This window comes from Polypterus senegalus, chromosome 10, assembly GCF_016835505.1.
Source record: "Polypterus senegalus isolate Bchr_013 chromosome 10, ASM1683550v1, whole genome shotgun sequence".
Lineage (NCBI taxonomy): Eukaryota > Metazoa > Chordata > Cladistia > Polypteriformes > Polypteridae > Polypterus > Polypterus senegalus.
This window is the reverse complement of record NC_053163.1, coordinates 145,177,214-145,194,397: the sequence shown is the minus strand read 5'-3', so window position 1 is coordinate 145,194,397 and position 17,184 is coordinate 145,177,214. Positions and strand designations below refer to the sequence as shown.

Below are 17,184 nucleotides of genomic sequence, written 5' to 3'. Positions count from 1 at the left end.
GCCACCCATTTACAAAAGAGATTTACAGGCTTGGGCCCAGGACAAAAAATGAGACGGAAAGAAATGCCAAACTAGTGCTTACCACACTGGCGCTTGCTCATACTACTACAGTTTAAAAGTGCCACCCAACCTGATGCCAACTCTTTCAGATGGGTAGTGAAACCAAGAAAATGTATTAATGGACACAGGAAAAAAGTTAAAAGACTTATTCTGACAGTGACCATGTTGGGGATTGTTGATCTGTGAAGTGGCAGTAAAAATAAAAAAAAATTTAAAACCTGATTACAAAATATATTAAGAAAACTCAAAAGGTTTGATTAATTTATGAAAACTCCATAGAATACTTTCTAATACATGTTTTTCCTTCAACAGTCATGCTAATGTCAGAATTTGTGTGTTTTATCACTTATACTTTGTGCACATATTGATGCTGTTTTATGGAAAACGCAAGCACACAGTAAATAATTATCAGCGGTTACAATTTAAATGTATATTTGCAGTATATACTGTACTGTATCCTGAAATGCCAAATTAGAAATGAGAAGATGATGAAAAGTTATATTTTGTTTAATATACTTTAAACAAACTGATCACAAAATGTCCTAATCAGTTTGACTTTGTTGGTACCCTAGAGTGGCACATATCCTGGAAGAAGTCCTATCAGGTTTATTTGGATTTAAAAAACCAAAATAATAATAATAATAATATATTACATTTATATAGCATTTTTCTGGCTACTCACAGCGATTTTCATAGACATACTTAAAAAGACAGTGTAAGCGCTTGATTTTTTTAATTAGTGGATGAGTAAGGACATAGTAAACAAAAAGTGATATAGAAGACTTCCTTCAATCTCTTTAAATAAACTATGGATAGTTTTGTAATTCCAGTGTTAATTTACAAGCAGAAGACGGGGACACGCGTTTCTACAGCATAGACCAAGCTGTGGAAATAAGTGTCTCCTCTGCTAGAAGGGATTAAGAGACACACTCGATATGAAAACGTTATAAAAGACTGTCTAATAGACTTATTAAAGAAACTGTGCACAATTGTAACTGCCTGGTGTTCATTTTGTAATGGACCACAGCAGATAAGGAATGCCACAGGCTGCTAAAAGTTTTTAAATACATTTGATGAGTTTTAATCTCCCATGAAAAACGTGCAGAGAACTCCTATGTGTTTTATAGGATAATTGCACCTGCTGTGAAAATGAGAATCCTCTCCAATGTACAGGAGGTGAAAGGGTGGGTGTGATAGGAAATTTATTTATTTATTTATATAGAACTACTGTATATTTCATTCCAATAGTTTTGATTGGCTCACATGGCGGAGGTGAAATTTGAGTTCAACAACAAAACCTTTCCCGTGGATTTTTCCCCCCTTTTTTATTCCCAGGAAAAACCACCTGTGTAAATGTTTAAGAGCAAGCTGTCACTTATAGCATGACAATGGATTGCTACATTTATTTTAACGAGCTCATCATTTTACCAAAGTTTACTGTCCGCCCTCAATCACAGAGCACCCCAGTAAAATGTCAATAGCGTTTAATTTACCTGCAGCCTTAGAACGCAGACATCAGGACATCGCTGTGCGTGCATGTTTATTAACAGATATGACGCATTTTGCACGGAGCATGCGTTAAAACAAATTGATTAAGATCAGCGATTTTCAACGGTTCACATGTTTGCCGTAAGATTTTTTAAAGCAAACTAATTAAAACTTCTTTGAAGAAATTTGACACAAAATAAGTCTACGACGCAGATTCTATACCATTTTATAGGAATTTTACATCATTATTTTAATAATATACATACACTATGTGTGGACTATAAAGCAATACATGTATAATTTCGTGCATTTTAACCAGTTGACATCTCTCAACTTGTTAAAAAGTTGAATATAATTAATTTATATGAACCTTTACTTCAATAATATACACATTATGTTTGCATTGCGTGTGCACCTTGCTGTGTAATTATTTCAATGAACTCGTGGTATTGTCCTTATTCATACCCCACTACGCAGCGGCTGAATTTGATCATGCATTCACACGTATAATAATAATAATAATAATAATAATAATAATAATAATAATACTATTATTATTATTGTTATTAATTCCTTACATTTCTTACTACTCAAAGCAATTTGTAAAATAAATAAGTAAATAAATAAAATAACAGAAAGGAAGCCCCCCGGACACAAACCAGTGATCATTTAACTGCGAGTCAGCAATCTTACCACCACCTCTTCCTTATAGATACGCGCATTATAATTTTGAGCACTACGGGTAAGTAATAGCTATTTTCTTTTGTAAGTCAATCAAAATGCTTAAGCCTAAAAAAGATCGCCCTATCAAAATAAGAGACTCTTTCACCTTGTTGAAGTGAATCATCTTTAAATTAAATGCTGCCAATAAGGAATAATAGAAATCACCGCTGCTTTCTAACTTTGACGAACTAAAGTTTTATTGGGTGAAAAAAAAATGATCGTCCGTGACAGATACACTTAATCAGCAGTATGTGCGACCCACGATGTGTGAGTTTGAGTATTTGTGTTGTGTACGCGTGTGTTTGGTTTTCTCAGTTTTACAATAAAACAGACCTCAGTTATTTGTGAAGCAGGAATATTCTGATCAATCTGGTCCCTGATCACTGATAAACATTCAGAAGAAACAGTGCTATTCCAGTGTTTTCCTCCATAACATCCTTTCAGCAAACAGGACTAAGTTCCTTGCTGAACCAGATCGCCCTTTAATGAAATGCTGCCAATACGGAATAACAGAAATCACCGGGCGGCTTTGGTCAATGATAAACCAGCGTCTGTTGAGGTGAAAACATGGGAGGTACTGCGGTTGCACTCAATGCTTCCTGGTAACTCAGCTTTTGAGAAGAATCTGTTTTATGGGGTGAAAAAATAATCGTCCTTGACAGATACGCTTAATCAGTAGTGCGCGCGACCCACGATTTGTGAGTGTGAGTGTGTGTGTGGCGTATGCGTGCTTGTGTGTGGTTTTATTAGTTTTACTATAAAAATAGTTAAACATCAGTTATTTGTGATGCGGGAATATTCTGGTCATTTTGATCCCTGATGAACATTTAAAGAAACAGAGCAACTCCAGTGTTTTCCTCCATAACATTCTTTCAGCAAACAGGACTAAGTTCCTTGCTGAAGCAGATCGCTCTTTAATGAAATGCTGCCAATACGGAATAACAGATGTCACCAGGCGCTTTCCACCAATGATAAACCAGCGTCTGAGGAGGTGAAAAATGGGGCGTACTGTGGTTGTGATTAATGCTTTCTAGTAACTCTGCTTTTGAGAAGAATCTGTCATGGGAGGGACAAGAGGGAGCGAGTGAGGCGGGTACACAATGAGCGGACGGAGCGAGGCGAAGAGGCGGTATCTCGAGTGTTTTAAATAATGAAAGGAAAAAAGTGCTTTGAAATCGAGGGCCCCAACAAATAGGGCTTCTGAAACAAAAGCGACAGACAAGCGTATGCTGCTTGTATAAAATGTTCACAATAATTACAACAGTGTTGAAGCAATGATGAAGCAAAAGGGAGATGCTAAACATGGGTGACCGCGTTGTGCCTGCCCATAAATCCCAACCAATATATATATTTAAACCAATGTATATCAACCAATATATATATCTCAACCAATGTATATATTTGAACGGATGTATTCAAACCAATGTATATATCTGAACGGATGTATTCAAACCGATGTATATATCTCAACCAATACATCCCAACCAATGTATATATTTGAACCGAAATATATATCTGAATGGATGTATTAAAACCAATGTATATATTCAAACCAATGTATATATTTACAAACCAATCTTTTTTTCCTGAACGGCCCCTCATAATATATATATAATATATATATATATATATATATATATGACAGCAACACTTATCACTCACAACAGTGACAAAACAATTACATTGACAATCATGTTACGTTATTTTCAAAATGTGTCCTTTTCTTTTCATTGCTTCTTTAACACACTACTTCTCATGCGCTGGTATTTTTAGTATATATATATATATATATATATATATATATATATATATATATATATATATATATATATATATATATATATATATATATATATATATATATATATATATATATATATATATATATATAGTTTGCTTGAACATTCCAGTTGATTTTGCGACTTCTTTCATCTCGTTAAGTATCATGGTTCGCTTGTGGTACCAATTTATTTACATGATTCTGAGAGACACGCATTGGGCCAAGGTGAGTGCCCTCCAGCCACCACAGTCACAGGTAAACAGGCAATAAAGCACCACAAACCACACAAATGTCTCCTTTTCTTTATCTTTTCTCTTTTACACCTCCAATCAAGCATTGTCCACAGCTTCCCGACTCAAACTCACTGGCTGGGTTCACGTTGGTCCTTTATATACTGTCCAACCCGGAAGTGCTTTGCCTCTTCTGCCCACATGGATCAGGCAGATAATGTATATCTCTCGGTTCATCCACAGCACCCAACAGGGCTGAGATACAGAACCCTAAGTCCCATGGGACACTGTGCGAATTCAGGGCACCGCTGCAAAATGGGGAAGATGCCCTCTAATGTCTTGGGGGAGGCAGTGCCCTAAAAAAGCTGCCTTCCCCCATTCTTCCATATCTGGGACTTCCTGGCTGGGTTGAGCTGCCGGTCGTCCCTTACAATATTTATAAAGAATATTTAAGATTAAACAGTGAACCATGTAGTGAGGGTTGAACTGTCCACCTTGCGGTTCACAGTCCAAATTCCTGTTCACTAAGCCACAAAACCTTATTTTCAAGTGTCCTATGAAGGTGCTTACTGTGTTACAAAGTCTATTTTCATACAGCAAGCAAATATATGAAAATGTGTATTCACAACCAGCAACCTAATGGTTAATTAAAATTGTATTGAATAAAGTCAAATATTCAAGTGTAATGTAATAAGCAAGTTTGTTAAAAACTGAACAAGTAATGCAGCATAGACTTTACCTTCCTCCTGCCAGGTCCTGAAGTTCTCCTGGGAGCTCGAGCAGCAGGTTTTTTTTCAGGAGTGAAATCCTAATAAGTGTTAGGAAAAATGAAAAAACAAAAGATCACTGTAAAATGCCTAGAATTAGAAAACCAATGCAGCTGACACAAGCTGTGAAGTGAGCACATTTTCTCTCAATCTCTTAGAACACTTAACAAATGCAGTCAGTGCAACCAGTACTAACAATCAAACATTCTACTTCTGTCCTATCCTTTATGGAGATTTACTGGTGCAATACCAATTCCAATAGAAGGCTAAAAACATAAACAGATTATATCTGAAGAATTGTGCATGCCTCTGCGGTCTCTTTTCGTGCAGAAGATAAAAGATTCCAAGTATGCTTAAAAGAAAATTCCGGAATTAAAACTAAATCTTAACATTGTAAAGAATTTTGCTTAAAGTAAAACAAATTTGTCAAATTGTCTGCCTGATTTGAAGCATTGTTACCATTCGCGCCATTGTGTGCAGCTCAAACAATCCTATCCTTAAAGTTGCTGCAACATCTGAAAATTCTCGGTCAAGTCTTGCCCATTTCACACACCATTTCACAGAAACACATCGCTTTTAAAAATCCTTCATATTTCAACTTACAAAAATAAAAAATATAATGATTGACATGGTGTGATCGAACAAGTAAGGATTTTAAAGGTCAAGGTCACCACCATGTACCACTACTATAAATAGTCTGCAATGTTGGTTCACTGCCACCCTATTTAAGAAGTTTGGTTTCTTTTTGGGCAGACTTCAAATAAATATTTGCCCAATGACTATTCACAGCACTAGAACACTTCAACTTTTTCAACTCAGCTCATTCCTATTATACCAGACTAATAACAAACAACAACTTTTTAGATACCACTTTGTATACATAAAAATGCAAAATGCAGTTTCAAGTCATTCCATAATTATTAAAAACACAGCTTACAGTGCAACCTACACACATCATCATAACCTGGGGTCACCATCACACACCCTCACCCAGGCAACCCCGCCAGGGGTGATTAGACCCAGTTTTGTGTCTAGGTAGCTTATAAGGTCAACAGATCACTCCGTTTGATCCACAGCCATCTTGATGCTTTCTCAGCGGCATCAGTAATGTTTCTGATGGCTCCTTTATTGTGCAATCCTCTGCAGAGCCCTGCAGATATAACTGGCCAGCAAATCCTTGGCAGCCGACCTCAAAGGGATAGCAATGGGACTTCCATCCCATTTCGGCATTCGCTATGAGCTCCTCATAATTAGCGCTCTTTCTCTTCCTCTTCAATGACTCTCCCATCCGGTATTCCCAGGGCACAGTCAATTCCAGCAGGACCACCTGCCTTGATACTTGTGACACAAGAACCATGTCAGGCCTGAGCGTGGTCACTGCAATGGTTTCATAAAATTTCATATGTCTCCCAGGTTGACGTTTAGCTAACATTCCTAGGCTGTTGCAAAAAGCCCCCTTTTGGGTAAGGTGTGCTGTTGCAGCTTCTCTTCGGCCTTGGCAAAAGCATTAGTTTGCTTTATTGGTTGTTGGTGCCTACTAGTGCTGGGCGGTATACTGGTTCATACCGAAATCTGTTTATTTTTGTTATGATATGGATTTTTTTTCTTATACCGCAAAACCAGTTTAAATTGCCTAAACGATGTTCGGAACGTGGCGCAGCCGGAAATTGTTTAAGGGGGACATTTTTCACTGCTACACCACTAAACACATACAACGGAGTACATGCGTTAGTGGGGGTGTTTGTGTGGGGGCTGGGCTCTTTTTCACTGCTACACCGCTAAACAGGCATGCAACGGAGTACATGCGATATTGCATGGTGAAAATGGACAGAGAACATTCCGAAACTGAAGCTGTAGCAGACGATAAAGTTGAACATGATGACGCAGAAGAACTTTTGCTGGAAAAAGGAGTCACGTCTGTTGTCTGGAGATACTTTGGATTTAAAAGGTCGGGTGTGGACCATTATGTTCAAATGTGTGAATACTGTTTCTATACTACTGGATAATACTGTAAGCCAAGTTGTACTGGTTTGATTTTTTTCAATACTGTGTAATGTACCTGGGTACTGTGTAATAGTGTGACGACATGTTGACTTTATTCTCGCCGTTTATGTCGAGATTAAAGTCGACATGTTGACTATATTCTCGTAATTTGTCATTAAATTAGAACATCACATACTAAACTTCATTTTAAAATTAATATTTAATTTACTAGATTTTCTCAAACCCCGTCGTAAATTATATAGCACATTAAATGCTTTGTGTTAAGTGTTCCATGAGCCATGTTAATCGCTATGTGCTTCTTAAACTGACTTCCTCTTGCACTAAGAGGAGGCACAAGCTCCCTGAACATTTAGAATGCTAAGACAAGTACTTGATGTAATTTTCATGATGAAATGCATTAAAGCATGTATTAATCATGTGGGGGCACGGTGGCATGAAGGTTGTACTGCTGCCCCACAGAAAAGGGATCCTGGGTGTTCCCTGCTTTGAATGTGCATGTTTTTCTGGTGGGTTTACTCACTGTGCTTCAGTTTCCTTTCAAAGTCATGTAGGATGTGGGGTTTTGTTATGCTATATTAACCCTGCTAGTGTATGTATTGCTCGTATTCACCCTGCAATGTGCTGGCGCCTCGTTCAGGATTTGCTCCTGCCTCGCACACAATGCTTGCTGGGATGGGCGCAATCCTGATTGGATGGCATATTTAAACATGTATAACGAAGATTTTTGTAAAGTTCTGAACACTCCGTGGTCTAAGTTTATAACTAGTTTAAATTTCACAAAGACATTTATCGTGTGGTGATTGGTTATGTGGAGAAAGGAAGGATAGGAACAGGGGTTTGGTACATCAGATAGAGATCGCATGAATGCAATAAAGCCTGCTCAGAAGAACATCCATTGATTTCTGTGTTCGGGTCTCCCACCACCAGATCACGAACCCAACATTTACACAATATTTAAGTCAAATCTGTTCGATACCCATTCATACATCTAGTTTTTTGAAGCCTCGTCACACCTGCCATAAGGTTTACACTGAGCGTACACCTAGAGACCCCTTACTGCGAGGGAGCAGCACTACCGCAAAACTACCACACATGTTTAATACCTGCTTTAATGCATTTCATCATGATAATGATATCAAGTATTTATCTTAGCATTCTAAATGTTCAGAGAGCAGGAATATCATTAAGTGAATGCATTCTGTGAGGCAATCCCTGCCTGCGTCTCCTCTTGGTGCGGAGGAAGTCAGTTTGAGGAAGCGCACAGTGATTAACAACTGGGTCGGGGAACACAACACAAAGCATTTAATGTGCTACATTAACTTATGACGGGGTTTGAGAAAATCTAGTAAATGAAACATTGATTTTAGGGTGAAGTTTAGTTTACGACATTCTACTTTAATGAGAAAATAAACTATGAGAATAAAGTGGAAATGTAGAGAATAAAGTCAACATGTCGACTTTATTCTCGACATATAGCTTTTTTTTTCTTCACTGTGGCCCTAATACGCTTCCGTAGGGCTATACCACAAATAGCATTATAAATGCACGTTGCAGATTTATTATTTATGTATATAGCTTTGCTTGAAGCAAGGTCCATATTAATGCAATTTGCCTTAATGATGGCTCAGTTGGTAAAGATGTCTCACCAAGTTGCCCTTGTTTTACTTTATTTTTATTTGGTGAATACTGCGTAATGCATCTGGGCTTGAAGTCTTGAAGTAATAATATTATTATTGGAGTATGCACTATTATTTATTTTATTATTTATTAGTTTAAATATTATGCAGTTTAATGTTGTTTAAAAGTTGTTTAAAAAGTCACTTTAATGTGTCAGTGGACAGAGATTGTTAACATTAACAGAAAGTGTAGTTGGTTTACAAAAAATATTCACTATTCCTTTTCTAAGACATGTTCAGTGCAATACAACTTTTGACAAGCACCTCTGAATATTTTACTAAGTCTAAATGCCTCTTTGTATGGTTGAAAATATGCTGTCAAACTTTTATCTTAAGTTGTTTGCAAAATTTGTTCAATAAAAAGGTTCTATATTTTGACTGCAACTGTCATGCAATGTGATTCCTTCTCTTCATTAGTGCCACCCCCTTGAAAACTATCACTTTATGGGGCCATGCAAACCTGTATTAATACTTTTGTGCACATTAAAATGTTTTTTTGTACAATGTACAATTCTCATGACAGTGGAATAGGTTATTCTTAGCCAGTCTTCTGCAGTAATTGCAGTGGAAAATGTGGTTAACATCCACTCATACATGGGGAAAAAAAATACTGTTGAATACCGTGAAACCGGTATAATTTTGAAAAATACCATGATATAGAATTTTGGTCATACCGCCCAGCACTAGTGCCTACTAAAAGATATCCCTGTACTGATGTCCACTGCGATAACCCTCAGCACCTGGTCATGGCACCACTGATAATGCCCCTCTCCCAGGACGTTTGGGCAACATCTTAGAATATGTTCCAGCAGGCATGCAGGGGCTTCTGCCAGTCCCGAGGAGAAGAGATTAGTTGGGCTTGGATGGACATCGTAGAATGACTGGATAAGGAAATTAACTCTGTGTGGCTCAGCTTTCCACAACTCTGAACATGAGATCTTCCGTTCCATTACCTGCTCCCATGGATTCCATGCCCCTTGCGGTCGCATCCCCTACCATCCTGCAGGTGCAAGTTTCCTCCACCCCTGCATGGACTTCTTCAACCAACCAGCCAGCGTCTTTCCTTTCCCCAGGCCTTGTCATACCTTGGGATACCATGTCTTGGGATGCTACGAAGTCCTACCCATCCTGATGTAACTGCCCCCAGCAGCACACTGTGCCGCAGTTGCGCTTCATCCTGGTCAACTGCACCCTAAGCCCTCCACTTCTTAACCGTCTTCACCTTTATGCCAGCCAAGGACACTTTGGTGTCACGAGATTCTCTGTACATCAGAATCTCTCTTGCCTGGGTAACCATAAACTTTTCTGACAGGCTAATGAAAAGGAGTTGTAGCTGGGTCTTATTAAGCTGAATAAATATACAGTCGGCACTTTGTTTCCAGGGGGTTCTGCATCTGTGGATTCAACCAAATATTTGGAACAAAAAAAATAAATAAATAAATAAATAAAGTAAAGTTCTGAAGCGCAACACTTAAATACACCATAGTACTCTGACTCCAAGTGAATGAAGTGCTGTGTAGGGATACCCTGCTGTAACCTCCTGCATATCTGACAGATAACCACATGCTTACACCTACTGCAAAATCTGTTTGATGATCCAAAGAAAAAGAAGGAACAGCATTCCGATAACAAAGTTTCTAACTAAAGCACATGGAACTGTGAATCTTCGGCCTTCAGTGCTTAAAGATCCTCACCCTCAACCTCCACAGTTCCCAACTTAATATTGTGGTAACTTCAAGGTCCAGACTTTTGAGAGACACACTCCTCGGATGGCCATGGACTGCCTGAGGGGACAGGAATACCAGGAGAAGTCAGCTGTTCAGCCCCATAAGCAGCAAGTAGGAAGGGGCATGTATACGGCAGATGCATGTCTCCTTTTCACTTTGTACACCTCCAACTACAAATATAACACCAGGTTGTGTCACTTGTTGAAATTCTCAGATGTTCTCCACTTATGGGGTGTATTGAGAAAGGAGATGAAACAGAGGAGAAGAGTCAGGGGGGAATTTTGTTTCTTGGTGCAAAGAGTATTGTCTGCATCTTAACATCAGCAAAACCAAGGAACTGGTAATTGACTTTTGCCACACCAAATGGCCCCTATGTCCAGTCACTATTAAAGGAGTGAATGTAGTGGTGGTCCACCACTACAAATACTTGAGGGTTCACATTAATGACAGGTTAGACTGGTCTCAGAAAGCGGAAGAACTATATATGAAATAATTTAGAACATAAGAAATTTGAAAAACAAGAGAAGACCATTCAGTCCATCAAGTCTATTTGTTTAGCTAATAGCTAAGTTGTCCCAATATCTCATCCAGATTTGTCTTAAAAGTTGTTAAGGTTTCTGCTTCAACTCCTTCTTTCTACTTCGTCTCAGTACTTTGTTCCATGTGTGACAACTCTTTGCATAAACAAGTGCTTCCTGGCTTCAGTTTTAAATGCTCTTCCCCTTAATTTCAACTGATGTCTTAAGAGTACGTGTTCACTGTTGAGCCAAAAGACTGTTGCTAGATCTGCTTTATCAATGCCTTGGAGGATTTCTGGATTACATCCCCACACACTCCCCTCTGTTCGAGGCTAAACAGATTTAATTCTCAATGTCTGTCAGAGTAAGACATGTCCTCAAGTCCTGGGATACATTTTGGTTGCTCTTCTCTGCACATCTTCAAGTGCTGCTATGTCTTTCTTATACCGTGGTGACCAGAATGCACACAGTACTCCAGATGCAGTCTTACTAAACTCAGCAAAAAAAGAAACGTTCCTTTTTCAGGACTGTGTATTTCAACAATAATGTTTTAAAAATCCAAATAACTTTACAGATCTTCATTGTAAAGGGTTTAAACAATGTTTTCCATGCATGTTCAATTAACCATAATCAATTAATTAACATGCACCTGTGGAATGGTCGTTAAGACCTTAACAGCTTACAGAAAGTAGGCATTTAAGGTCACAGTTCTAAAAGCATGGGACACTAAAGAGACTTGTCTACTGACTGTGAAAAACACCCAAAGAAAGATGCCCAGGGTCCCTGCTCATCTGCGTGAACGTGCATTAGGCATGCTGCAGGTAGGCAGGAGGACTGCCGATGTGGCTAGGGCAATAAATTGCCATGTCCGCACTGTGAGACGCCTAAGACAGCGCTACAGGGAGACAGGAAGGACAGCTGATCATCCTCGCAGTGGAAGACCACGTGTAACAACACCTGCACAGGATCGGTACATCCGAATATCACACCTGCGTGACAGGTACAGGATGGCCACAACAACTGCCCAAGTCACACCAGGAACACACAATCCCTCCATCAGTGCTCAGACTGTCCGCAATAGGCTGAGAGAGGCTGGACTGAGGGCTTGTAGGCCTGTTGTAAGGCAGGTCTTTACCAGACATCACCAGCAACAACGCCGCCTACAGGCACAAACCCACCTTCGCTGGACCAGACAGGAGTGGCAAAAGTGCTGTTCACTGATGAGTCACGGTTTTGTCTCACCAGGGGTGATGGATGGATTCGTGTTTATCGTCGAAGGAATGAGCGTTACACCGAGGCCTGTACCCTGGAGCGGGATTGATTTGGAGGTGGGGGGTCCGTCACGGTCTGGGGCGGTATATCACATCACCATCGGACTGAGCTTGTTGTCATTGCAGGCAATCTCAATGCTTTGCGGTACAGGGAAGACATCCACCTCCCTTATGTGGTACCCTTTATGCATGCTCATCCGGACATGATCCTCCAGCAGGACAATGCCACCAGCCATACTGCTCGTTCTGTGCGCGAGTTTCTGCATGACAGCAATGTTAGTGTTCTGCCATGGCCAGCGAAGAGCCCGGATCTCAATCCCATTGAGCACGTCTGGGACCTGTTGGATCGCAGGGTGAGGGCTAGGGCCATTCCCCCCAGAAATGTCCAGGAACTTGCAGGTGCCTTGGTGGAAGAGTGGGGTAACATCTCACAGCAAGAACTGACAAATCTGGTCCAGTCCATGAGGAGGAGATGCACTGCAGTACTTCAAGCAGCTGGTGGCCACACCAGATACTGACTGGTACTTTTGATTTTGAGCCTCCCTTCATTCAGGGACACATTGTGAAACATTTTTAGTTTATGTCTTATGGTGTTGACTCTTTTAGTCTTCATACAAATATTTACACATTACGTTTACTGAAAGTAAAAACAGTTGAAAGTCAGAGGACGTTTCTTTTTTTGCTGAGTTTAGTTTATTATATAATTTGAGCATAACGTCTTTTTTAATTCAACAGTTTTTATGAAACAACCTAACATTTTATTTGCCTTTTTAATTGCTTCTGTGCATTGGTTAGTCAATGAAAATGTTGAATCAACATAAACCCCTAAATCCTTTTCAGAGGTTGCTTCCTGAGACAGTGTCTCCCTTCTTGTACTTTTAACTGATTTTGTCTTTTGCCCATGTATAGCACTTTGCTACTTTAAATTGCATTTTCCAGGTGTTTGCCCAGTTCTGAAGGAAGTCCAGGTCTTTTTTGAAAAAGAAATCTTTCTTCTGCCTCCTCAGTGTCTGCCATGCCTCCAATTTTAGGGTCATCTTCAAATTTCACAAATTTACTAACTATACCAAAATCAATTCCATTAACATAAATCAGAAAAAGTAACTGACCAAGGACAGACCACTGATGACCTCACTCCATGTGGAGCATTCTCTTCATATCTGTACTCTTTGTCTCATGCTGGTTAACAAACTAGAGATCCAGTTTTGTAGGTGACCTCTGTTGCCTATGGCTTCTAATTTCATAATTAATCTTTGGTGTGGGATGAAAGAGTCAAAGGCTTTTTGAAAGTTTAGGAAAATTATGTTGTATGCTTTGTGTTTGTCAACTACTCCGTATGCATCTTCAAAAACAAAATCTAAAAGACTGGCTTGGCAGGACCTTCCTCTCATGAACCCATGCTGGCTGCTATTTAGAATATTAGTTTAGTTTAGGTAATTTTAAAATTTATTTTCTGTTGTAGTTTCCATAATTTTGCATGGCACAGAATTAAGACTGATTGATCTGAAAGTAGTACGATCCATTTTGTCTTCCTTCTTGAAGACTGAAGTCCCATTTGCAACTTTCCATTCCTCAGATACTTCTTTTTAACACGACTGCTTAAATATGTCTAATAACGGTGTATAGATGATGCCTTCCACTTATTTTAATACAACTGGAAAGATCCCATCAGGTACTGGGATTTTATTAGTCTTCAACGTATGAAGGACTTGAAGCATATCTGACTAAATTTTAAAATCTGTGAACTCAGAGTTGCTTTTTAGTTCTGCATGAGGCATCCCACTTGCTTCTCCCTTTATAAATACTTGTGTGAACAGGCACTTTTACCTTAGGACAGCGGTTTACAAAGTGTGCACCTCTTCCTCACAAGGGCACCGCGAAATATTACAAAATGTTCATAATTTCATTTCCATTTTCAATTTAATGTGATAGGACGCAACATCTGGCAGACCTGGTGCAAACCAGTAACTCACTTAGTAATAACTGTCTGCGGAACCATCTACAAATGGTTACTAGATGGCGCTCTACAATAATTAAGTATATCAATTGTTTTAGTAGTTTGTCGAACTTTCTCTGTACTATGTGTTCATATATAAATAGCTGTTGGTTTTGCACAGTCTTAGTGTTGACTTAGTTTTCAGAGATTGTATCAACTGTACATTGTCGTGATTAAGTCAAGTGAAGTTTTTGAAGTATTTCTTCTCATATGTATTTTTAAAAATTAATATTTTTACTAAACATTAATAAGCGTTACCAAAGTGCAAATATCGAAAATATGATGACAGTTATTTGAACTTTGGTTTTACGTTGACAGAAGTCAATGGTGATGAGAGGCCGTAGTGTGTACTGTGTATGAAAGTTTTGGCACCAGAGTGCATGCTACCAAGGAATTTGAAACACCATTTAAAAACCAATCATCCCAGCATGGTTAATAAATCTTGTGACTACTTTACCAGAAAGTTAAGAGTTAAATTTACAGAAAGGTAGGTTTTATAAGCAGGTATCAATACCAAGCAATGCATTGCTAGCATCTTACAAGGTGGCACATAGAATCGTGCGGACTTCTCTAATTCATGCTGGCTGGCTGGCTCTCTTCTTTCACCCCAATGCCACACTCTCGCTCTCCAAGACCCCACCCCACCCCCTTCTGTGCTGGCCCGTTCTTATATGGCTCCGTGGATGCAGTGTCTCAATCGAGCACCGCAGGAAGCCAATTACGCAATTGCGAACAATTGTACCCTCACATACAGGTGTGACTTGCCCCAATTACTCCATCAATTCCCGAAGGCTGCACAATCACGCCCACGGAGACTGACATGGCGAATGGATTATTTAAAAGCCGACAATCTTTCGTAGCCACGGACCTGCTACACCACAATCCCACTAATTATAATTAGTTGAATTTGTTCAATTACATTTTTTGTGATCTTAAGTACGGGTTTTATTTATTTTTCACTTAACCCTTTAATTAAAAAAAAAAATGTATTGACTATTTCGCAAATTAGAATTTGATGGGGTGTGCCTTGGGAAAACCTGGATTCAGCAAGGGTGGCAAGAATCGAAAAAGTTTGGGAACCACTGCCTTAGGAGACTACGAGTGTCTGTGAATTATATTTTTTATTTATTCACTTACTTATATATGTACCTATTTATGCATTTATTTAAAGAGCTTCTGTAAAAAAGTCAAATTTCCTCCCGGGGACAAATAAAGTTCTATCATATGCTTGGCTGCCGGCAAGTTTCACACCCTGGCCTGTAGCCGATCTCACCTTCACTAGGCAAAAATAAAAGCCCTCAACGAAATGCCAGTCTACCACAGGGCCCATTCATGCAGGCACCTACACTTTCAGGGCCAATTTGGATTAGCCAGTCAACCTAAGAAGCACACCTTTGGTAATGTTGGAAGAAAACCCACACAAACACAGAGTGGATAAGCAAACTTGAAGTTGACAAAGTTGTGACCCAAGATTCAAACCCAACATAAACATTTAAACAATGCTAATACCAAGATTTTTTTATATTATGAAAAGTATTTGTTGTTAGTACCACTGATGCAATAAAATTACAAATGCTCCAAAAATACAGAATAAGATGCAATGATAGTGCAGCAAAGTAATAACACTATTATCAAATTATAAAGCATATCAGATATAATCGTACAATATATGCCAGACAGAGCAGTTTAATAACCATTCAATCAGCAGTTCAAACTTATGGGCAGTACAAATACACATATAATAGAGTCTTAGTTACAGGTCAAGCGAACGACTATGTACAAAAGTGCCAAAATATTCCAACCCCTTCATAATTTTCTGCATGATAAAAGATTTGTGCCCATATTTATGCACTCAGTATTTAAATAAATTGCCACGCTTAAAGGGGCATAAGTGAACTTAATAGAGAGTTACTGGGGGAATGCAAAATCAGCTGCTATATAATGGATGAAGCAAACACCCGAGTATTGGTAGAGTTTATACTGGCTATAGACAATACAGTATGTTTGGGCTTATCTGCACATCTAAAAGGATTTCAGGGACTACAAAAAACTCTGATGTAAACTCTTGCCAAGTTAAAGGCAAAATCAATTCTTGTGGAAAAAAAGAGAAAAAGATACTACATCATCATTATCACATTATTAGATTAGATGACTAATTGCTAGGTTTGCCAATAGCCAGAATTCAGGTAGGCCATTCGTCCCCAAAATAGGGGTATATGAGTAAAATGTATTAACAAATCCATGAGACATAGACCAAAAGTTTCAGAAATAGAGGAATGATAATGAATGGTGTTAGTTGGAGGTGTCTTCTACGGCAGAAATGATTTAAAACACATACCTGGTCACTGTTTTTTTCAGATTCCGAGCTCTCTGTGTTTTCAGTTTCTGTAGGTGAACCGCTCTCTTCATCAGGTTCTTCTTTCTCACTTGAACTCCCACGAGCACGTTTTGGGGGTGGCATCTGTTTATTAAAAAAAAGTTAAATATGTATGCAAATTATATATACAGTATTTGGTGTAACATTACGATGTGGTATTAATCAAATCAAAACATTTGTAATTTAATCTTTAATAAAACCCCTGTGTGCGTCCAGGTGTCCGTGTGTGTGTGTGTGTGTGTGTCTTTTGGTGAAGTGCGCATGCGCGAGGCTCGGTGCAGCATCAGGTTTTGTTGTCCAAATTATTCCAGAACCAAATTCTAGGTATTAGGGAGCCACTAGCTGGATGTTCTGTTGGTGGTGACTTGTTTTTCATATGCTAAGGCTCTTAATGTTACATGAAAACCCACAAAATTGCATTTCTGTTTCTGATAATTTGTGATGGAACCTTTGGAACTCACACTCAACACAACTGAAAATATATTTAAAGCTCTATTCTCACCCATTATCCCTGTGAATTTGACACTAAGGGCCAGTTTACACTTCACGCTCAGAACGCGTATGCGC

General features: G+C 38.9%; 1 protein-coding gene across 1 annotated transcript in view; it reads right to left on the bottom strand.

Moving 5' to 3' along the window:
• Positions 1 to 17,184, bottom strand: part of hdgfl2 (HDGF like 2) — a 78,784-nt gene that overhangs the window by 40,964 nt on the left and 20,636 nt on the right. The window contains exons 5-6 of the mRNA XM_039766981.1: positions 16,579 to 16,701; positions 5,021 to 5,089 (exon numbers count right to left, since the gene is read on the bottom strand). Coding sequence (XP_039622915.1) covers positions 5,021 to 5,089; positions 16,579 to 16,701 — 192 coding nt within the window. The remainder of the gene's footprint in view (positions 1 to 5,020; positions 5,090 to 16,578; positions 16,702 to 17,184) is intronic.